This window comes from Haemaphysalis longicornis, unplaced genomic scaffold (assembly GCF_048455015.1).
Source record: "Haemaphysalis longicornis isolate Haplotype H1 unplaced genomic scaffold, Haemaphysalis longicornis Haplotype H1 scaffold_7, whole genome shotgun sequence".
Taxonomy (NCBI): Eukaryota; Metazoa; Arthropoda; class Arachnida; order Ixodida; family Ixodidae; genus Haemaphysalis; species Haemaphysalis longicornis.
In genome coordinates this window covers 99,677,602-99,701,582 of record NW_027526422.1, presented here as the reverse complement: position 1 = coordinate 99,701,582, position 23,981 = coordinate 99,677,602, and the positions used below count along the sequence as shown (strand labels likewise).

At 50.4% G+C, this 23,981-nt stretch overlaps 1 protein-coding gene across 1 annotated transcript in view; it reads left to right on the top strand.

The window, feature by feature from the left end:
• Nucleotides 1-23,981, top strand: part of LOC144146170 (uncharacterized) — a 74,123-nt gene that overhangs the window by 37,053 nt on the left and 13,089 nt on the right. Inside the window, exon 2 of the mRNA XM_077678136.1 lies at nt 18,483-18,673. Coding sequence (XP_077534262.1) covers nt 18,483-18,673 — 191 coding nt within the window. The remainder of the gene's footprint in view (nt 1-18,482; nt 18,674-23,981) is intronic.

The window sequence follows — 23,981 nt, the reverse complement described above, 5'->3', positions numbered from 1 at the left end:
AACGCGGCGTCCGCGCCCGTGTGTGAACCCTGTTTATTCGTCCCCGCCCGTTTCGAAGTACGCCGAACTCGTCGAGCAACTTTACCGGCCGGCTTTTTGCCGCGTCTACGAACACGCTTGTAGAATGCCACGAGTTCGCAATTTGTCTGAAGCTGCCAGGGGAAAGCTTTTTTGACTACGCGACTGTTCTCAAGGAGAAAGCCGTAGTGTGCAAATTTGGCCTGACGTACACGGAACCGTCCGTGACTACATCATTCATGGGACGTCCAACCCTCATGCAAGGGAGGAGCTCCTTGCATATGGCGATGCTTTATCATTGGAAAAGGAGGACGAAATTGGCCGAAACTTCGAGGCGTTGTCTCTTGCAAATCGAGCGTGCGCTCCCGGGCAACCTCACCCCGTTCAGACTGTAAGGCACGGCGCGCACCATGACGGTGCGAAGAGAAAAATGGCCTGGGCAGTCGGGGAGGCCGGGATGTCACATCACTTCCGGCAAGCCAGGACGTCACTCGATTAACGGGAAGGCAAGATAACCGCCGCCAACCGCAACCGTCCTCAGTATTTACTCCATGGTCTTCAAAGACCCGCCGTACAGTTCTGCAAGAGAAGTCTCCAAGCCACTTCCAGCCTCAACTGTGCGACTGCTGCGGTAGCAGACGGCACTTTTTGGTCATCCCGGGCCCGTGTAGTGCTCTAATGCAGGGTACACCTGATACTTAAGAGAAAACGAACATGTAGAACGCTCAATGCATTAAAATACAAGTATGTTTAAGTGTACATTACCACAAGCAGGACGGGAAACAACATGTTAAGAAAAGCAACTAAAAGCAACATGTTAAGAAAAGCAACTAGAATTGGAATCTCATTTGAACCAAAAACCAATGAAGCTTTTTTCAAATGTACAAACCGAGGTGGGGACAATATGCACGATGCCTTCGTAGGTTGTAACTTACAACTCTTCACTTATAAGATTCACCGGAATCTTTTCGGATCTGTTGAGAAATGAAATATTGTCCACCCATTTCTGGTGTAGTTAGCACGCACCAGCAGTCGGCAACAAGGCATTTTTAGGCGCCAACCGCAGCCAGACAACGACGCAAAATTCACACATGCGGCCGCTGCGCGGTTATTACGTTTCCGCTGCGAAAAGCACAGCGAATGGCGGCAGGTGGCGCTCGGTCGGGACGGGGATTGCGCCAGCATAGAGTTTCATACAATCATTGTTGAATGAAACTCCACGGGCCCCTGCAAAGGATGCCTCCACCCTCCTCGGATCGGCGACGAGAAGTAACATGCAGGCTTACACGCACCATACAATTACGCGGAGGACGGTTGGACTACGAGGACAGGAGGAGCATCTACTGACTGTGCTTTGTAGCTGCCCGTGAGCGCAGCTCCATGAGCGTCGCCGTAGGGCCGCAGAAAGGGGTGCGGGCGACTACACAATGGAGGCTATTCCCCCGACATCCTCATGTGCATCTTGGTCCTATTCAACAGGCCCGATGACGCTCCTCACTGCGAGCGGTAATGCATGGCTCATCGTTCGCCCTTCAGATTAAACGAGAAGTGCAGACCAGGTGGGACCACTCTTGTTTGGGGGGAGATTCCACTTATAACGCTCCGAAGTTGTAAGAGCAAGGATCTTGGCGAAGCCACCCTCACAAAGGAGCTCGGTATCGTACTTCTGCTTCTCGTTGCTGAGAAGGAGGATGGCGTACTGCCGCCTGTTATTCCCGCATCCCCGGTAGTGGCGTGCAACTGGATGAAACGCCAGCTCCAGAGGATGAGCAAGCAGTGGGCTAAAATGAAGCTGGGTAAATCATTTATAACATCTGAACTTCACATTTTCTGTTCGTGCAGTTAGTTATGAACCCACCCTCCTCCTTCCACCTTTTTTGGCCAATCCTCATGAAAAGATATCAGCCGTATCATTTTGGGGCCACCACAGTGAGTTTTCGGTGACTTGTTGATGAATACAAAAAAGACGACTGCGTAAACGTCATTAATTTTCTATTCCAAAGACCATTTTAACTAATCAGACAGACATCAAGGCATGGCCTATCACCCTCAGGGGGTACGTTACTTTATTAATTAATGGAGAAGAACAAGAAGAAAAAGAAGAAGGTGATGATGATGATGAAGCGAAATGGGAGAAATAGGTAGGGGAGGAGGAGGAGGCAGCCCGACAACTGCTTTTGAAGGACCCATTGAGTGTGTGGAGTTGATTCCGTCTGTTCCACATATATTATCTTTTGGGCCAACAAATTTGAGGTATGCAAAACTGGATATATGTAATTGTATTCAATCTGTCTTTTCTGCTTCAGGTCGCTTGAATAGACCCTATGCAAAATGCGCCCCGCCATCTCACGTCGACTCCGGTAACTAGGTCCGCCATTTTGGTACGGTCGTTTGAAACCGAAACCAATTAGCGAAACATAAAAGGCGCCGGGCATTGACCGCTCTTGGTGATGGACTACAATGCCGGAGCATTGCTTCGTGCCGCAGAGCACGCAATGCAGAATTACCGGTTCAAATGGAGAAAAGGTACGTGAAGTTCCACGCTTTTGAATGAACTTTGTGACGCGAACTGTGCCTGGAAAGGTTGCGCGAGCAATCTTTGTGACACGCTGGGCGCGGTGCGCTTGGAGCGAATATTTGTCGTTGGTTCGCTAAGCGCGGGGTTCCGTAGTCGCTGTCCGTATGAAAAATACAGCTGCGTTGGAGTTCTCTTGTCCAGCCTTTGTATTCTAAATGAAGCCTGAGCGTGCGCCGCCTATTCACGCGACTGACAGCGGCGCTCGACCGGGAAAACAGTACCACACGTTGCCAAAATTAGGCTGTTTCTTTACTCGTCCCTGTGGCTCTGCGCCCGCTTCATTTCATTGTTAAATGGTACCGCTTAGCCCCTACACGAGCCTTTATCTTACCTAGGGCTGTGAACAAACTTTTCTTGCCGCACTACGCCGTCGAAAATTTCCTCTGTGGCGGGCGCGCACGGTATGGGAGTGTGTTGTTGGTTTCTTTACGTTGCATTTAGCCGTGTGTCGTTGCAGAAGTGGCGAACGCTGTTTTATGATGATCTAACGGTGGAAAATTCGAGCTTTTGCACTTGGTTCCCGATTTTCCGGGCTGTAAGGTTTGTTGTTACGTCAAGTTAACTTGGTGCCCATTGTCATTCCAGCAACGATGTATTTACTGTCGAATATTTTGCGACTAAAATACACACTCACTCCTCTAGTTTGTCACTCGCTGCATGCATGCCTCCGACGTAATGATAGTGTCCATTGATGTAGGTAGCTGAGACAATTTTCAAGTTTTATTCAAAAAGAAAACGGCCACAGTTGCATCAGGCTGCCGCGCATCAGCTTGAGAGCTTTTGCGTTTTTTGTATCCACAGTGAAAATCCCAGTAAATTAAACTACTTCGCTGATTTATAGCGCGTGCAGTATAGCAAACTGTGGATATAAATGGAACAAAAAGAAGCATTCGCGCACCCCTGCATGTCGCGGTCTAGTAAACGCGACGTTGTCCAGCCTCTGCTGCGTGCTCCTGAATGCTTGCTGGTAGCTCATAGGTGACCCTTCAGGTGCCATGCCAGTCCTTGTTTCTGTCACTGGCGGGGGGGGGGGGGGGGGGGGGGAGGAGGAGGAGCGGGAGGCCAGCACAACTGGGGCAAAAAAATATAATTCCCAAGGCTACCAAGTTTTCTCCCAAGCGCCTGCACGGCACTTCCTGTACTCGACGTGCATCGAACAGACGCATTGGCGAGGGAAGGGAGGGGCCATTTTATCGCGGGCTTCTCCAGTCAATGTTTTGGACACTCGCTGGCTTGATGCCCTGCTGTCTCGGACGTCCCCACTGTTGTGGCAGCTCAGTGCACGCAAGCTTTGGTGGCGCCTCTTAAGACCTTCGGCTAGCAAGAGGGCGAGTAGGTGCACAGCAGCCAGGATGTGACTCCATGCTACACTGCAACCCGCCGGGCAATCGCACGCTGCCTCCCCAATCGCCCCACTGTCCGTCTCAAAGGTGAGGCACACAACTTAGGGCCGGCCACTTTTCTTCTGGGAGCGAAAGCAGCTGCTGAGCACATGGATGAGGCCCAACCTGCAAGAACAGAGAGAGTATAAGTAAATAACACTCAGTGAAGAACAGGACTAGTCCGCTACAGTTTATGGTAAAGAGCAGAAAGAAGTGGCCGCAAGGAACAGACTCAAAATGACCAGATTTTGTGTCTTCCTTAACATTGTTGCAAGGGCAATAATCTACACCTGAAACAGCAATGATGTCAAAATTGTTTGTCAAGTTCGAGCGTGCAAGTATCTCTGCATGCTTTGTTAATGCATTTTTCAAGAGAAGGAAGTTTAACATTTAAAAACCTCAGCGTGGGTAATGATACCAGTACCCGCATAATCGTGTTCGTCATAACTTAAGCAATCAATAATATGATTTTCTGGAACTCACTTCCAGAATCTTTCGAGATAAACAGGTAAACATTCGGGCTATACCGATGACCCATCGAATTAAAAAAAATCTTCTAGTTCAGTGAGTTCGAGCTAACGAGGTTTTACTGTATTATCTATTCGTGCACACCAAAAACATGCGCTTTAAAACAAACACAACCACCCCACCGCCAAAAAAGGAGAAGAAAGACACACAAACAGATTTTTGCGCAGAACATGCGCAATAAATAATGAAAACACACAAAAAGAGAAAATTCAAGGCATATGTGCGCTTTTGTAGTTGACTTCGCCGCAAAGCACGATTGCTTTGCGGCAAACGCGCGGGCGGACGACCGTCACGGAAAACGGCCGCAACCTTTCCGTTAACACCTTCGCCAAAAATCATCCCGTAAATTCGATGTACAGCATTTGAAAATACCTAATCCACCCACTAGCGGTATGGTCTGGCGATTGTCGCTTTCCTCTTTCAGAGTTACTGCAACAGGGTCGCCGCTGCGCATTTGCATGGTAAACAACGGTGAACAAAGTGCCATACAAATGCTCATACCGGTTAACTCGCGTCAAGTAAAAAACAAAGAAGGATTTACTTACTGCGAGTCGCACGTGTTTGTCCGCACCGATGAAGGCGAGCAATGCGCCTCGGTGGCTAGGCGGCATGCCCTGCTCCGCTGCCGCTCGGATGGGTCTTTGGCACGGCACCCCGAGTAGTACGAGTCTTCGGACACAGTCGGCAGCGCAGACAAGTCCTTCGTTCACAATCCGCGGTCGGGAGCCGGAAAACGCCGTCCAGTTTGAGCCATACCGCGTTACCGTCACCTGCTCTTCCACAGTAAACAATACGAGACTTCCCGATCGGCGCCCGTACCAATATGGCCGACGGTCTCGTTTACATCAGTGTTGCTAGATCACCAAGCAATTTCGCATAGGGTCTATTCCTGAATGGTACTAATAATGGGGAATTGGGGTTTTAATCATAACAAACTTTCATTTTACGGCGTTTCTTCGGAAATAAATTAGTATTTTGAGGTCCTCACGAATTTCAAGGAGTGATTTAGCCCTGGCCATCCCCTCTTGTGGGTACGTTCCAAAAATTTTGAGGACACCATCATCATCATCAAGAAAAAGAAGCTCGTGCCGGTTTTGTCTCCGCCATTTTCTGCGTGCCTTGCCCTCGTCCGATTCGACGCACTAGTAGTCTTCGTAGCACGGCGATGGAGGCTGATGGCATCTGCGACAGCGCCAACCGTTCGTCGCTGCAATCTGGCGCTATCGAGTCAGTTCTCGGGGGCAGAAATTTGGTCGATGCCCAACGCATCGATGAGCCAGGTGAGCCTGGAAGGCGGAGCGGCGATTGCACTCGCCTGGGATCTCGGTGCAACCCGCGGGCCCAACCGGTCCGGTGGAGTGGAAAACGGGTCGCCGATGTCGCGCCCAGAAAGCTTGAGCAAGGCGGCCACCTTTGCAGTTTCGAAGGAAGCCCCGTCTCGTACCACCGAAGCAGAACTTTCCACGGTCTCCACCCCTGAAATGTGCTCGAAGTGTGGAGCGGGTGACAGCTTGTTCCCAGAAGCACCCATCGATGAGGTCCTGTCTCCGGGGTACGAAGCAAAGGCGCACCGGGTCATGGACGACAGGTTCACCCCGGTGGAGCTGAGGGCGACGGGCACGCCGGAACGTGGCGAGATCGTTGGGGATCTGAGTGGCGAGGGCGGGCTCGTGTACTCCAACGACTCGGTGCTCAACAACAGGAGCTTGTCGTTGGCCCTGAATAGCCCCGCCACTGCTACCGACCAGAAAGAAAAGACCCTCTCGAGCTTCGACGAGGCCTCGTCTGATGACCTGAGGCTGACCAGCACGCCTGTCCGCGGTCGCATCGTGGGCGATCTGGGAAGCGGGCGCGGACACCTGTACAGAAGAGATCTGGAGGCGAAAACGAGCGCGTCGGCCGATCCGTGCAGGCCGGTCCTGACGCAGCTTGACTTTGACACCGACATCATTCCTGGTGGCGTACATTCCTGTACGCCGTTGCGGGGTCGCGTTGTGAGGGATCCTGGCTGGGAGCGCGGCTGCAGCAACGACCACCCGAAGGATTGCAGCCGATGCGATCAGTCGGACGACATTCGCGTAACAATAAACGACATTCATGCTTTGTCAACGAGTTCATTTTTTGTCGGGAGCATGCAACCTGGCTGGGTAAGAATCGAACCCATAAATTCCCGAATTCGAGGGGGGCACGTATCCCCGACACCACTTTAGCTTTTTCTTTCATGGTATATTTGGTACACGTATGTGGCACGATAATGATATACTAATACATTTGTGTAAGTCACAGTGCTTAGAACAAAGGGATATAGGAAAGCTGGAATCCCGCGAACCAATTAAATATTGATACTCTTAGTAAAGCGTAAGGGGTACATGAGCAGCAAGCAGTGCATTAGATGATACCGCTCCTCATTCCGTTCCTGAGAAGCGGAGTAATTTACTTTTTATAACATCTGAAGGTCACATTTCCTGTTCGTGTCCTTATTTGGGCATGCACCCTCCCCCGTTACCCCCTTTTTTGGCCAATCTTCCGTAAAAGGTATGAGCAGTATCATTTTGGGGAGACAATGGGTTTCCTCGTGCATCGCTGACTCAAATAAATAAATACGGCTGCGTGAACGTCATTATTTTCCATTTCTAAAGAACATTTTAACTAATTATACAACATCAAGCCATGGCCAATCAGCCTCAGTGGTACGTGCCATTATTATTGAATGAAGAAGGAGGAGGAGGAGGGGGAGGAGAAGAAGACGAAGAAGAAGAAGAAGAAGAAGAAGAAGAAGAAGAAGAAGAAGAAGAAGAAGAAGAAGAAAAACAAAGAAGTGAGGAGAAGGAGGTGGAGGGGGCCGCTAGACACCTGCTCTTTAAGACCAATTGAGCGCTTTGGGTTTACTATCTGTTCGACTTACATCGTCTGTTTTGGCAACACATTTGGGGTATTCAAATATTTATGCATAAGTGCATTCCAGCTTTTCTTTCTGCTTCAGGTCGATTGAATTGCTGAAGGGTGCTAAATATGAGGAATTGAAGTTTTAATCAACGATATTTTATTTCATGTTCTCCGACTTTACAGAAACTAATTTTTCGTTTTTTGAGGTCCTCACGAAATTCAACGTGATCTAGCCCTGGCAAATACGACCCTGTGGGTACGTTACAAAAACTTTGAGGGCATCATCCTCATTACAAAGAAGAAGAAGCACGTGCCGCTTTTCTCTCCGCCATTTTCTGCATGATTGCCCTCGTCCGATTCGACACACTAATATTCGCAGCCCAATGATGGAGGGTGTTGGAATTTGATACAGCACCAGCCGTTCGTCCCTGGAATCATCCAAGAACTATACGCGTCTGGCGCTCTCGAGTGAGTTCTCGGGGGCAGACATTTCGTCGATGCCCAGCGCATTGATGAGCTCTGCAAGCCTGGAGAGCGGAGCGGGGAATGCCCTCGTCTCAGATCTCGATACAACCGGCGGGCCCACCCGGTCCGGCGGAGAGGGAAAGGGGTCGCCAATGGCACGTCCAGAAAGCTTCAGCAACGCAGGCACCTTTGTCGTTTCGGAGGACGCCCCGTCTCGCAGCACTGAAGGCGGAGATTGTGCCACGGCCTCTACCTCTGAGATAATCTTGGAGAGTGGAACGGGGGACAGCTTCTTCTCAGAGGCACCCATTGCTCAGGTACTGTCTCCTGGGTACGAAAAGGCACACCGCGGCATGGACAAGTTCACCCCGGTGTAGCTAGTTGTGACGGGCACGCGGGAACGTGGCGACATCCTTCGCTTTAAGTGCGAATGCACTTCTTAAGCGACCCTGAACCTGCGTCCACCGGCGATGTCCGCATCACATACCCACGTGGGGGATTGGCCAGGAATCTCCTCGTCTTCCTTGGCAACGGGGGGAGATGGGCGCGCGCTGCCTGGCCGCTGACATGGCACATACCCACGTGGGGGATTGGCCAGGAATCGGGCGTGAGAAGGGCTAATGCACCCGCTTAAAGGAGTACTGACACGAAATTTCAAAGCTGAGATCCGCTCTAGCAATCAAGTACAACGACAACACAAATAGGTGTCTGTGAATAAATGCATCTTTCTTTCTTTGTAGTTGTGTGTGTGTGTGGTGATCTCTCTTTCGCGAACATTACCGAACCGCGCAAATTCAACTCGTGCATTCGCACTTTCACATTCTTCCCCTCGGGGAAATGCGGGGAATTTTTTCTGAGTCCCTAGGGCTGGCTTGTGTACACAAACGACCCGGCGTTCAAGAACAGGAGCTTGTCGTTGGCCCTGGATAGCCCCGTCCCTGCTAAGGACCACAAGAAGACAACCCTCTCGAGCTTCGACGAGTCCACGCCGGATAATCTCAGGCTGACCAGCAGGCGTGTCCGCGGTCGCATCGTGGGCGATCTGGGAACCGGGCGCGGACACCTGTACAGCAACGACCTGAGGCGAAAAGAAACGGGTTGGCCGATCCGTGCAGCCCGGTCGTGACGTACCTTGACTTTGACAGCAAGCTCATCCCTGGTGGATTGATGAAGGCATGCCTTTACGCCGGTACGGGGTCGCACCGTGGGGGTCGCATCGTGCTGCGGGGCTGGGAGCACGGCCGCAGCAATGGCCACCCAAAGGATTGCAGCCGATGCGATCAGTTCAACCCCATGCGAGTAACAAAGAATAAAAGACATTCGAGCTTTGTCGGCTAGTTGATTTTTTGGCGGGAGCATGCAACCTGCACTGGGTAAGAATCGAACCCTGGACCTCCGGAATGCGAGGCGGGCACGCATCCTTACACCACTATTGTTTTTTTTTTTATTTCGTGGTACGCTTAGCACGCATATGTTGGATGATAATGATATACTAAAACGTTTTTGTAAGTTACAGTGCTTAGAACACACAGCGAAATAGAAAAGCTGGAATCACGCAAACAAATTAAACATTGATACTCTTAGTAAAGTGTAAGGGGGCAATGGTGAGCATCGACACAGAAGAGGATGCGAATGAAGTTTAGAATCATTTCAGCCACAGCAACTTTTCAGCCGCTTCATCATTTAACTATAGTGAGACCTGCAGGATACGATTAGTTCAATGTGTCTTTCGAAGCTGTGCGTCTTTTTTTATAATCCAGGTAGGGCCACCAGAAAAAAAAGGGCGTAAGGCACGCCATCGCAAGAAGCTACATGGTGCCGCAGACTATAGGGTGTCATGTCAAAGTGCTTCTGCCGTGTCCTGTGAAGGTTATCCCAGAATAGTATAGTTTCTTTCAAGTTAATAAAATTGTTTATTTTTTTTCCGGAACACAACAAAGCCGGCAATTCCCTGAAGACACTAAAATATTATATTATGACATCACGTCTATAAGGGAGGGTTTTCAGCATGCAGCCTGAAAAATAAAGTGTAGGTACAGTGTAGGTGTCAGGCACTCTACAAACTCCGAGAGGAAGATCATGTCTGGGTAGACAATTGTACAGAAATCGTTCAGAAAGTGCAGGCAAGGTAACTGATATTCAATCCCTGTAGAGCGTTTTCTGTGCCACTGTGAAAAAAAGTCTGCCATGGGGAAAAGCGAGCCGACAAAAACTTGAGAGAATTGCATAAATCGTGTATGAATCCCCACAAACATGGCCGTTGAGATAAGTGATAAGAAAATGTAAAAATCATATACCCCTTCGTCAATGATGACGATGGTTGAAGACGAAGTTTTTTTTTTTTTATTTACGCAAGTACGCCCTTTGGCATAAACTAGATGTAGTCCAGCAGTCCCGTCTCCACAATGAAGTCGAGGAGGGGCCGGTATTGGGGACCGTGCGTCCAGCGGCGAAGGTCAGGTGGTCGTCCTGGGTGGTACCCAAGGGCCCTCATGTGACGAACTCGTGCTGCCTGGAGGCCCGAGCATGAACCAAGGAGGTGGTCCAGGGTCGCTTCAGTGGCAGGGGTTTTACAGAAGGGGCATGTTTCTAGGGGAACTTGCGTCCTCCATGAGGCCTTTATAGCCGGGGTCAAAGCTGCGCCCACGCGGATTCTCCGAAGCGCCACCTCCTCGCGGCGGGTTAAACCGCCAGGAAGGTCCGACCCACGCGGGGGAAGAAGGGCACGCGTGGAGCGCCGGAGAGACTCCTTGTGAATGATGAGGGTGTCACTCTGCGACAACTGGAGCAGGGGTAGCGGCCCAGTTACCCTCTGGGGATGGCAGGCCGCGTCAGCGTCAGTGTGGGCAGGTGTTGAACGTCTATTCCACAGAACTCGCACGGGACACGGAAAAGAGTTCACAATGCGATGCACATCGCAGGTCAAGTCGAGCGACTTGGCGACGCGTCGGAGTTCCCGGACTGCCTGTGTGGAGTCTGTGTACAGGTGAAGGCACGACGGCGGGTTTATGCGTAATCGAGGCTCTAATGAGGATAACCCATCCCGGATGGCCAGAAGTTCTGCCATGATTGAGGGAAGAGGTGCCTCGGTGAGGTATGAGCAGGTCTGCTGCAATTCTGGATGAGTGGGGCACACAAGGCTGGTGTGTAGGAGATTTGGGGCCATGCCTGCGTCGACGTACACTTGCATTGCCTCGGCTGTGCCATCCGACTCCGAGGGAAAAGGGTTAGGCTGCAGGGACTGATTATGAAAATGGCGTATCCGGGTCAGTGGCCGGCTCCAAGGGGGAAGGTCAGGTGATTTTCGTAATATAACAGGTGACTTGGAATCGAAGTAGTGGGCCAATACCGCAGCAACGGGAATTGTTTGAATTTTCAGGTGACGTGCCCTCCTCCGCTGTTCAACAAGCTCGTCGAGGGTGTTCAGCTGGGCCTCCGCTTGTAGCGTCGGAATTGGGGTCATACGAGGCAGGCCTGTGATAACTCGCATAGCCTCTCGGTTTACACTTTCCAGTAGGTCCCAGTCCCTTCGTGTGAGATGCTGAAACTGAGCTTGGTATATCAGCCGGGGTTGCAAGACAGATCGAACTAGGATACGTGCCATGCGACTACAGGCACCGCCGGTCTTTTGTGAGATCCGTCGGAAGAGATGAAGCGTCTTGGAGGCTTTGCCGCGCACGCAGCGGATCCATGGAGCAGCGGACCCAGAGGCGTCTATTTCTACTCCAAGCACTCGCATTGACTATGCGGGATTGAGGGCACGGCCGTTTAAGGCCATGGAGACGAAGGTTTTTCGCGACGGATTCTTTGGTTGTCCAATCCCACACTACGTGTATATGTTAGTCAGGAGGTATGCGCCAATTTTCTAGAATACCCACCGCTGCTCTCGCCGTGCACTCCGTAGGCCTATGGGTTAGACCTGCTGCTCCGTAGACCTGCTGCTTGGCGTTCAGTCAGGAATTTTTAAAGCGAAGCTTTCCGCCTCTCTCTGATGATCTGCATGCGCGAAAACACACAGCAGGAAATCCAGGTTTTTCTGCTAATTATAACGATCGTGGGTGAAGTGTAGCAAAGTTACTACTCTTCCCGGCGAAGCTTGGCAACACCTCAGTTAGGCGCTCTCCGCTAAAGGTTTATGTGCAGTTAAGGGAGTAGGTGGGGCATGCGTGCGACGGCGCTAATTTTATAGGCCCAACGTCGACAGCCGCTAGTCACAGCTAGCTTGACGTACGATGAGAATGGCGTTGCCATGTATGCCATAAGGCTGTTGGCGGCAGGAAGTTAGGCGTAACGTCATATTTAGAGGTATAACACTTTGAAACGGCACTGACTCTAATAAGAGCTCACTGTACGCCAAGCAACAGGTGTCCATTCACGCCGTAGACCCTCAAACCTAACTTGAGGCTTACGGAGTGCACATCCGGGAGTTGCTGCAGTTATTACAAACAACATTTTTTTTTTAATTTCTAAAGTATGCCCTTTGGCATAAAGTCCTAAATGCACAAGTTGGGACCCGTTTCTGGGAGGATCCAGAAGACAGTGGTGGTGGGGCCCCCACAGCCATCCTTGGAGATCTGAGGGTCTTCCAGGATGCAGGCCCGCGCCGCGAAGGTGTCGGGATCTCGCTGTACTCAGGGAAAGGAATGTTCATGGCAGGTGATTGGTGTCGGCGTCTTCGGCAGGAGAGGCACAGAAGGGGCAGATGTAGGTAAAAGGGGCATGGTATCGCGGTGGCCACGCCCGGGTTACCACCGGAGAGAGGGCCATCCCAACTTGAAGTCTACGCAACAAGACCTCCTTTCAGCGAGCGAGCCCACTGGGAAGGTATGTTCGACACGGTGGGATGAGAACGCGCGAGGCGCGACGCAGATCTTCCTTTAGTTGGACAAATTGGTCACGTGTGTCAGTCGTCAGCAAGAGCAGCGGTCATGGAACCGACGTAATGTGGCAGGAACTATCCACCACAATATGAGCGGTGACAGTATTACGCCGGATCCACGACAGTCGGAGAGGGCAGGGGTACGTGTCCAGCAGTATATATGAATGTCTCTTGAGACAGACGAGTTGGAGGCTACACGGCGCAATTCCCGTACGGCCGCCGTTGAGTCCGTCCTGGATGGCTGTAAGCTCAGCCAGCATAGAAGGCGAGGTGCGGAGTGCTTCATAAGCGCAGTTTTGGTTCTCTTCTGAATGAGAGGGCCATTCGATCACCGTAGTTTACACGCCATCTTGTGCCCCAGAACTGGCGCTTGCCTACAGGGAAAAAGACATTCGCTGTGTGTGATTGGCAAACCAAGGAATCCATTACGAGGAAAATTCGCGTTCAACCATACTCGTCGTTATAGACGGAGTGCATGATTTTTTGAATTGGTGCTTGTTTGAGGTGTTCAACCCCATAGGTGTGACGTTCGGCTTAATGTCCTAAACCTCAAAAAAGAAAGTTAGACCTAACGTCTTGTGGCTAACAGCCTTACGGTACGCAGAGCAACGCCATACTTCTCGTGACAGATTCCTTGGACGTCGTCTGAGTTTTCAAAACCGCTACGACCATGGAGCGATCGTATAGATGCCGGCTTCATAACGCGAGAAGCCCAGGTCCGATTCCGGCGACTGGAGGCGTTTTTTTATTTGTTTGTTTGATTGATTGATTGATTGATTGATTGATTGATTGATTGATTGATTGATTGATTGATTGATTGATTGATTGATTGATTGATTGATTGATTGATTGATTGATTGATTGATTGCGGGGTTTAACTCGCCGACCCTTCACAGGCGATGAGGCGGGCCGTAGTGGAAGGCTCTGGATTAATTTTGACCACCTGGGAACCTTTAACGTGCGCCGAAATCTCGAACACACGGGCGTTTTTGCTTTTCACCACCATCAGAAAAGCAGACGCCGCGGCCGGGTATTGGGCCCGCGTCCTTGTGCTCAGCAGCACAATGCCTTAGCCACTGAGCCACCGGGGCGGTTTGATTTTTTTTTTTACTTTCCATTCACCCACCATAATTCATCATCATCATTCTTCTTCAGCAAATTAAGAATAAGAATAGTAGTAGTAGAAGCAGGAGGACGAGGAGGAGGAGGTGGAGGAGTAGGAGGCAGTTAGACAACTGCTTCAAAAGGACCCTATTGAGCATCTGGGGTTGACTATTTTTTGCACTTATATTTTCTATTTGGGCAACAAAATTGGGGTACAAAAAGGGAGATATATAATTGTATTCAAGCTTTCTTTCTGCGTCAGGTCGCTTGAAATACTGGAGGGTACTAATTAATAGGGAATTGGGGTTTTAATCATCACAAACTTTCATTTTACAGCCCCTTTCTTTGCGGAAATAAATTAGTATTCTGAAGTCCCAACGAATTTCAATAAGTGTTTAAGTTCTGTTCAATCCCCCTTGTGGGTACGTGCCAACAACCTTTGAAGGCATCGTCATTATCATCATCACCAAGAAGAAGATGCCCGTGCCGGTTTTGCCTCCGCCGTTTTCTCCATGCCTTGCCCTCGTCCGATTCGACGCACTGGTCTTCGTAGCCCGTTAATGTAGGGTGTTGGCATCCACGACAGCGCCAACCGTTCGTCGCTTGAATCTTCAAACACTTTACGCATCTGGTGCTCGCGAACGAGTTCTCGAGGGCAGACATTTGGTCGATGCCCAACGCATCGATGAGCTGGGTGAGCCTGAAAAGCAGAGCGGGGATGGCAGTCGTCTCAGATCTCAGTGCAACTCGCGGTCCCAGCCGGTCCGGCGGAGTGGGAAACGAGTCGCCGATGCCGCGTCCAGAAATCTTCAGCAAAGCGGGCAGCTTTGTCGTTTCGGAGGATGCTCCGTCCCCCAGCACTGAAGAATTTTCCATGGCCTCCACTCCTGAGATAAGCTCGAAGGGTGGACCGGGTGGCAGCTTCTTCTCAGAGGCACCCATCGGCCAGGTCCTGTTCCCTGTATACGAAGAACAGGTGCACCGGGGCATGGACGACAGGTTCACCCCGGAGGAGCTGAGCGCGACGGGCACGCCTGCACGTGGCGAGATCGTTGGGTATCTGAGTGGCGAGGGCAGGCTGGTGTACACCAACGACCCGGAGTTCAAGAACAGGAGCTTGGCGTTGGCCCTGCATAGCCCCGCCTCTGCTACCGACCAGAAAGGAAAGACACTCTAGAGCTTCGACGAGACCACGCCTCATGATGTGGGGCTGACCAGCACGGCTGTCCGCAGTCGTATCGTGGGTGATCTGAGAAGCGGGCGCGGACACCTGTACAGCAAGGACCTGGAGGCGAAAACAAGCAGGTCGGCCGATCCATGCACCCCGGTCCTGACGTACCTTGACTTTGACACCGAGCTCATCCCTGGTGGGCTGATGAAGGCCTTCCTCTACGGCGGTGCGGGGTCGCACCATGGGTTATCCTGGCTGGGAGCACGGCCGCAGCAACGGCCACCCAAAGGATTGCAGCTGATGCGATCATCAGACCCCATCCGTGTAACAAGCAATAAATGACATTCGTGCTTTGTCGACGAGTTGATTTTTTCGTCGGGAGCATGTAACATGGACTGGGTAAGGATCGAACCCAGGACCTCCGGAAAGCGGGGCGGGCATGCATCCCCGACCTCAAAATAGCTTTTTCTCCTCTTATGGCATAGTTAGTACACGTATGTGGGATGATATTCATATACTAAAACCTTTTTGTAAGTCACAGTGGTGAAAACATCAAGTGAAATACGAAAGATGGAAGCACGGGAACTGATTAAACATTGATACTCTTAGTAGAATGTAAGGGGGCAATGATGAACATCGAAACAGAAAAGGAAACGAATGAAGTGTAGAATCATTTTGGCCACAGCAACTTTTTCAAATGGGTCATATTTTACCTAAAGTGAGACCTGGAGGTTAAACTGGTTTAACGTGTCTGCCTAACATGTGCATTTTTTCCCCTAATATATGTGGGGTCACCAGACAAAAAAATTCATAAAGCACATCATCTCACGAAGCTACAAGGTGTCGCAGGCCATGGAGGGCCAAGTCAAAGTACTTCTGGAGTGTCGTGTGAAGGTCATCTTCTTCGCAGTCAATAAAAGTATTTTCTTGTTTACGTGACCCCAGAAAGCCAGCAATTCATAGAAGAAACGAAAAAAGTTATATTTAGCAGTCACGTCTTAACGGGAGATGGTTCACCATGCAGCTTGAAAAGGAAAGTTTGTGTACACGGAGAAATAGGCATTCTACAAACTCCCGGGGAAAAGCCAACCTAAACTTGAGATAATTGCATGCCTCGTGCATGAATCCCCCCAAACACGGCCGTGAACAACAGTGACTTTGTAAGAAAATATAATTCTAGGGAGAGCATCTACAAACTATTTGACAAAACCTACTTGACAAAAAGCAGTAGCAATAGGAATTAGACCACTCACGAAAACAATCCAGAGATATTTACAATGCAAAAAAATTACATTTTATTCAAGCTATGCGATCCTGATGGCAGGTCTTTCGTGCTTGTTTCTTCTTGTGCTGCGACAAGTCTTCGTCATCAAGGCGGTATGTGATATATCTTGGCGTCGTAACGGTTACGGTGGTGTTGGCTGGGTGTGGTTTCATCTGCAGCGAGCACTTGCGTTTCACATCTGCCGCTGAGGTATAGACGCTGCTGAGTCCATCGCAGCGAGGACAGCACAGACATACAGACACATGTCCAGCGCTGCGATCGTGTTGTCTCATTATTATCAGCATGGTGATGATGACGATGACGCGCTTTGAAGTGTTTGGGAAATACACACTAGGGGGACTCCTGGTGCTAAAGCGTTGACTGTGCTCCGTTTGGAGATTTAGTTTCCAGCGAAGAAAATAGGAACGTGATACAAAAAAAATTCACTGTAATGAAAACCCTACTTAAGCAATAATTATAACTCTTGGCTATTCAAACAAGCACTGCACCCGGCTGATTTGTAGGCCCGGGCCCGATCATCTATTTCTAAGCCTATAGAGGTACCGCGTGTGCGCGAAGAGGCCCTGCTTAGACACTGATGTAAATTAGTTCATTGTATTTGGTTGAGTGCCCTTAATAGCTGGCAATCAGACGGGGCACCTAGTTTGTACAGCACTCGAGGATTGAAATGAGAAAAATTACGGCTAAGTATATGCACGCACACCGTCTTCAGTTCACGTCACATCGGCGTAATAACAGCTCGTTTTCTTACGTCAAAGCCACCATAACCTCTGTTGACCAGATTCTTGGCGACACCACCTGAACAGTCTCGGGAACAAGTTGTTATGCGGAAAGGTTTGAGGCCACGTTTCAGTGCACCAGTACTGTACGTGCATTGAAATGTTTTACCTGCAGTGGTTGCTAAGCGGTGCTGTCTTTTTAGCACGCGAGTTCGATTTCCTGCCACGCCGGCCACAGTTCTATGGGTGGGACTAGTGAAACACAACTTAGGGGCAGAGTTCCACCTGGTTACCTGAATTAATGTGTTCCCCGCTACGGTGTTCCTTCTAGTATTATCTTCGGTACGATTTCCCAAAATTATATACATTCTTCATGTAGTACATGAAAAGCCTTATTCTAACAGTGCTAAGACGACGGGGACTAAGAAAGAAGGACAAACATGGCGCCCCCTATCAAGTAAAATTTATTTAAAGGAAAACAACATTTATATACGCGTACATCTGGTCACGTGCAATGACTGCGAGCATCGATAAAAACAGCTGCAAGATTTTCCATTCGCCCTTTTCCAGTCACAACCCTCACACCAGCAAACCAACTTCCTCGTATGACAGTGATAAGGATGGGTTTCTTCTGCAGTCCTCTGCAATTCCCTAATGTGGATAGCTTCCACCGCTTCTCTTGTTAGTACAGTATACAGTATCGTTGTGTGATTGAAGGACGCGGTACAGTTGCATTTTTTGCAATGAAGTGACAAATGGCTGCAGGGCCTACATTTTAGAGACGAAAGATGCTCTCGGAGTCTGGTATTTACACATTTCCCCGACTTCCCCACGTACACGCGATCACAATTCACGATCACGATTGTTTCTGCTTCTTTCTTTGCCCCTGTAGACTTAGCGCTGTTAGCAACCATACGAGCTAGCTGGACTTTCATTGCTGCTACAGTCCATAAAATGCCATTGAAATAAGAGAACAGTGATTATCAGACCTAGTAAAATATGTTTTTAAAGCTATGCTTACATCAAGAGAACCGCGTGGAAGTAAACATTCTTTTCAATGCTATTTTCTACACTTCACGTCGGAAATATCGTTACGCAGCAATATTCTAGCAATACCAACGGCTCAGGCAAGACCGAACGCAGCCTGGGCCCACGGCTTCAAACCCGAGATCCTCCTGGGCCCGCGTCACTGAGCCTGGGCGAGCCTTGTGCCCGCCGATAAGCGCTTCGGGCTGCCCGGCCGGTCCCGGGCTTTCGGTTCAGCACGGGCCCGTGCAATGCTATAGCTGAGTGTATAGCAGAGCGGCTTAAACATTTATCTGGTAATTAATGGGAATGCCTGCTAATTTGCCGCTGCTGTTTAGGTCCCGTTGTTTCATACTCCGTGTAACTGCATTGGCTACAATGCTGAACTGACTGCAAGGGGGACGTCCCAGCGCACTGCTCTTTCCCGCTCTCCCTTTCCAGTACCATATGGCTCGTGGACATCAGGAGCGGCGCCCACTGCGTGACGCCGGGGGCCGCCAACTGCAGCTGGAGCTTCCGCTTTTGCGGTGACGACTCCCACCAACCGTTGTGTGGCAAGGACACCGCCTGCGAGACGTATTCTCCCGGACATTACACCCGCTTTGGCCGGTTCAGGACGCTCATGCCAAACGGTATGCAACATTATGCGTTAGCAGCTTTGTCAAGCCGCTTATACAGCGGAACTGCTTACCTCCTGCCACTGTATGCATCCCCGATTTTTTTCGAGGGGTGGGCGAGAATTAGACTTGAGGGAGAGGGTGGAGACAGTGTGGTGTCGGTACTTGGCGCTGCATTAGAGCGGAGGAGATGGGGAAATGGTGCGGTGCAGCAGCAGCGAAACGCGGGCGAGGGCGGAGAAAGTGTGGCGTCGAACGAGACACAGCCGCTCCCTACCGGCAATCACGTGGACAACACCTGCCGACAAGACGCAGCAGTTTCGCGCACTCATTACGACTGCGCCCCTCTAACCTGCGTGTTGTTTTATGAATATGTACCACCCAATAAAGCCGAAACCGCTTCACTGGGTAATTCGCCACTATATAAATGGTTCAGCCACCAGTACCCTAATCCGAGCGGAGGGAGCACTGCGCGGGAATGGACCTCTCCCGGGGTACGTCACGCGGCGGCCGTGACGTCACGGCGAGCTCACGTGCTGGGTGTGGGCGGGAGGGTGGTTGGCAAAACATTCGGACCCGCGCGCGGCGCGTATGCAGTGAGGCTGCATTAGACGCGCGCAAAAGTGGGATTTGTGTTTATGTGTTGGGTTTTCTGATGCCGGTGGGTTGCTGTGCTCTCGGCTAAGCAAACCGTGCGAGCAAAATCAGCGGCATCACGCTTTGCCGCGTCCCCAAACAGGTAAATTCGGCAGGTATTGTGGATGCGCGCAATGCGCCGAAGAGGCGAGCAGCCCAAGCAGCGACATCGTCCGCTCTTACTCATAGCAACGTTTCTCATTCTCGAACTTCTGCTGTTCTTCAAAGCGCAGTCATATCGTCTACATTGGCAGTCCGCGCTGATTACTGCCATGAAATGATGCTGTTTATTAATCATCTGCTAGAGAGAGAGAGAGAGAGAGAAAGACTTTATTTGAGGCCAGCAGGGAGTGGGAGGTCGGGATGCGCAGAGCCTCCACATCCCACCCACGTTCACGACGTCCTCGGGACTAGGCCCCGCCGGTGTCGGCGTGAGCGGTGCGCGAAAGGTACTCGGGAGTTCGTCCCTTTCCCCCCCGTCTGCGACTCGCTCCGCTTCTGCCTGGCGAGAGCAGCCTCGAGCTGCTGGACGGCTAGAGTTTGTGCGTTCAGGTCCGTCGAATAGACGGCACTCGTTATGGTGTCCGGCAGCCGGCCGTAGAGGTCGGCAGCTTCCACGGGGTGCACTGCACAGTCCCACAGGATGTGGGCCAGAGTTGCGCGATGTTGCCCGCACACACTACACACGTCACTGGCGTACACGTCCGGGCACACGTGACGCGCGAGCGCCGGCGTGATCACTGACTGTGTTTGTAGTTGGCGTAGTAGCACTGCCTGCTGTCGTGTTAGTTCCGGGTGGGGCGCCGGAGCAGTGCGCCGGCCGAGCCGGTACCACTCCAGCACCTCCCCGTACGTGAGGAGGGGCTCCGGGTCCCACTCCACGTCGTCGTTGTCGTCTTCGTCATCGTTGTCTTCGCGATGGCCTCCCTCTGTCGCGGAGCTCGGCATCATGCAGCACCAGCAGAAATAGTACCGGGGGTTAGGGTCAGATGGAAACCTTCTTGCTGGGAAATATTGTCATGTTTTGATGAGATAGAGTACTGTATTAAAAATACAATGAATGCCTGACCCCCTGACCTGCTTAGCTACGCGAAATAAATGTTTCGAAGAAGTATCCGCGATTGCCGCCTGCCGCCAAATCGACCACGACAAGTTTGTTCGTATGGGGAGATCTGTTCAAGACGAACGAAATTCATTGCTTGTAAATGCAATACAGTTTTACCTTGATCAAAGATATTATGCCTTGAGGACGCGGCAAAACTGATATGCTTGCCGTGCTCACATGCATGTAGCATCATGCCTTCGGCGTGAGATGGGCCGCTCACGCGTCTCGAAAAAACTCGTTATCTGTTGGCCCTAAGCGAACGAACTCATTGAATGTATTCTTTTGTTGCGGCCTCCCGACGCCGGCGAATTCAGCGGGTGTACAAGGACACTAGCTTTAACTATCATGAAATAATGAGTACCGATAATTATGTCAGTGCCACTGGCGAAAGCTATACGCACTAACAATATGTGGCTGCACGAACTGCTAGGCATAGCACGTCCCTCGTTCCCGCTGCTGTACGAGGGTTCCTCTCACTGCCGGCAAGCCAGCGCAAGCCTCTGCCCCGTGGCAGAGAGGAATCCCTAGAGCTGTGTCGCTCGTATGCACGCCTCCTTCTGACAAGTGCCCCCTAGTCTCCTCCACGCCCCGCCATGTACTATAAGTCTATATTATTCTCTCTGTGTCCTTGCGTGTTCTCTTCCTGCGTTTCGTGTATGTCCCTACAATCTCTCTGCTGTCACTTTTTGTCTCTGTTGTCGTCTTCTTTTCGTTTGTTTGTTTTTCTTTCCAATCCTTGTCTATTTATTCAACGCGTTTTACGCTCCCTCTACCCACTCAGTGGCGGGCTAGCAGGCGCACCTGCGTAAGGGTCTCTACCTTTCTGCCTAGCCGTGCACGCCACTGGGTGGGCACACTGACTCTGCAAATAAAATTATTATTATTATTATTACTCTCACAATGGCAATGAGCCGTTTCGCGATTTTACTGGGGAAAAATGTAATAAAGCAATCGGTCACCTACGTAGAGCACGACATCATCGCGATAATTTTATTTGAATAATTTTTTGGTTTTTGCTCTTTATATGTTTGTTTCGTTGCTGCTAATTTTACTTTTTATCTTTTCATGCTTTACCTTTCCTTTCCCCCCTCAACATGAAATAGTTCGTAAGCCACTGTATCCGGGCGACGCAGAGATACCAAGAAGGGAGCGTATACGCTGCCTGAGGCATCGCGCTCAGCTTAAGCGGACCTCGAAAACAACAATGGATGAGCTTTCCTTGGTATGTGTCCTAACATAAAGCATCATAACAAAACATTCTTGGAACGCGTCGCAAACGCACCAATCTTCAGAATGACTCGTTAATGTTGTTCTGTCACGCACTGATTATCCGAAAGCGTCACTCGTCATATACGAAAGTGTTGCGGAGGTTGTTGGTGCAGAAAGCTACATGGAGGTGCGACGTCCACAGCTAGGATAGCTAGATCCCCACCTGTAACGTAGGCAGCCAGCGACGGGGCGACGGCCCGAACCATCGGCACATCATTCCTTTCGGGCACCGCGCAGCCAGGCCGGGCCGGCGGCGCAGGCGCGTTCTGCCAACCGAAGCCGCATTTCGCGGCCGCCAGCAGGCGCCACCCGTCGCGCACGTGCGCTTCGTGACGTCACGGTGTTTACATACAGGGAGAGGTTCATTCAGTTGGTGCTTGCAAACTTAAAAATATGGGTCTTTTTAGGAGTGCTTATTCTGCCGTTTATATCTCACTCATCAATGTAAAATCGTTTAGCATAATTATAGTTTCTGGCATAAGTGAAGACTTAGCTTCTTGCTCCGGCTCGAAGTGAGGAACACCTAGTTTATTGGCTCCGGTTTACTTATAGGTGTCACAGTAGAATACCAGAGAATTATGCGCGAGCACAATGCTTCTTCTATGATTATGCGTCAGACAATGTGTTACCAAGAAGAAAGGAAGGAAGGAAGGAAGGAAGGAAGGAAGGAAGGAAGGAAGGAACAGTACAGGAAAGGCAGGGAGGTTAACCAGGATACTGTCCGGTTAGATACCCTACCCAGGGAGGAGGGGATACGGGAAATGAAAGGAAAAGAAATTACAGTGGTGCACATTAAAGCAGAAAATGAGAGGAAGAAAATTAGGCAAAACACAAGGTGTGACCATGGCAACTACAAAGGCAGTACAAAGGACGCAGACGAAACCAGAAAATGCACAAAATTAAGGCGGTACACTGATGAAATTGGCGAACTAACGGCACTGCACTGTAGTAATGTCCCTACAATCGTTCAGGTAGGCCCACGTCCTTCAAAAAGAAAAGTAAGGCTTTTGTAGCCTTTCGGCCTGTGACGTACAACGCCGATGACACAAAATTGTCTGTGCTGTAAAGGGGTGGTCGTCGAGTCGGCGAAGTGTGGTGAAGAACTATTTCCTCGGCGTTATGAATCGGTCACAATGGCACAGAATGTGTTCAATAGTCTCGTCGGTGGCGCACACATCACAAGCAGGGCTGTTGGCCATTGCAATGGGGTAGGAGTAAGCACCGGTGAAGGCAACACCTAGCCACAGGCGACAAAGTAAGGTGACGTCAGAGCGTGGCACGTTATTAGGTGGCGCTGCAAATCGGGGTCGAGCGAGTAAAGGCGAGCGTTCCAGAACTCTGGTGTGTTCCATTTAGCGAGAGTGACTTCGCGGGCAATGGACCGCAGCGACCTTGCTGCATCAGTGCGTGTTAGAGGGATGCAGGCAATCTTGCACTTTTGCGGGCGCCATAAGCTGCTCTATCCGCATGTTCGTTCCCAGTAATGCCACGGTGGCTTCGGAGCCACTGGAAAACAATATCATGCCCATGCCTGACTACTGCGTCTACACGGAAGGATCGGTAACCACGTCCAGTTCTGCCGGTGCTGTTATAATACCACAAATGTCAATCGACATTCATTTTAAGCTTTCAAACTTGACGACGTCAACCGCTGCTGAATTGACAGCTATTCGGGAGGCCCTTCTATTCTTCCAGCGGGAATCGCCAGAAAAATCTGTTGTTCTATGGGACTCGAGGACTGCTCTTTAGTGCATCCAGTCTTCCCTCCGCCGCGGCCCATACGAACAACTTGTGGCTGAAATCCGGGGCTTATATATGATGTTACCAGGGGTACTAGGGGGTACCGTGCCAAGCGAATGCGATTCGTCAACTTAAACCACTACAACGTAACATGCGGTATGGCCCTTTATACGCCGTGGTAGTACGAATCCTTTTGCGAGCATTTAAACTTTCCCACAAAAGTATTGAACTCTATGGCACCGGCAATCGTTCTTTCTTAAAGGGACAGACAACCGATTTTTGTAGCGTATATGTTCTCTAGCTCATATGAAAGCCAGCGTTTTATATAGTCCGGTAACCACAAGCAATTTCTAAACTAATTGGCGGAAATAAATTTAATTTGGCAGCAAACTTCCTGAAATCAGAAGGGTGGCGTTTCGTAGTGTAGAAACCTGGCACTACAATACGTGTCCCTGTCACGTGACCTACAAACCTAGCAGCTACTGTAACTGCTGAAACGTTTATTTACATATTGAAAACCTTTTAACACAAGTATTTGTACAATGTTAAATTGTATATGTATTTTTAAACATT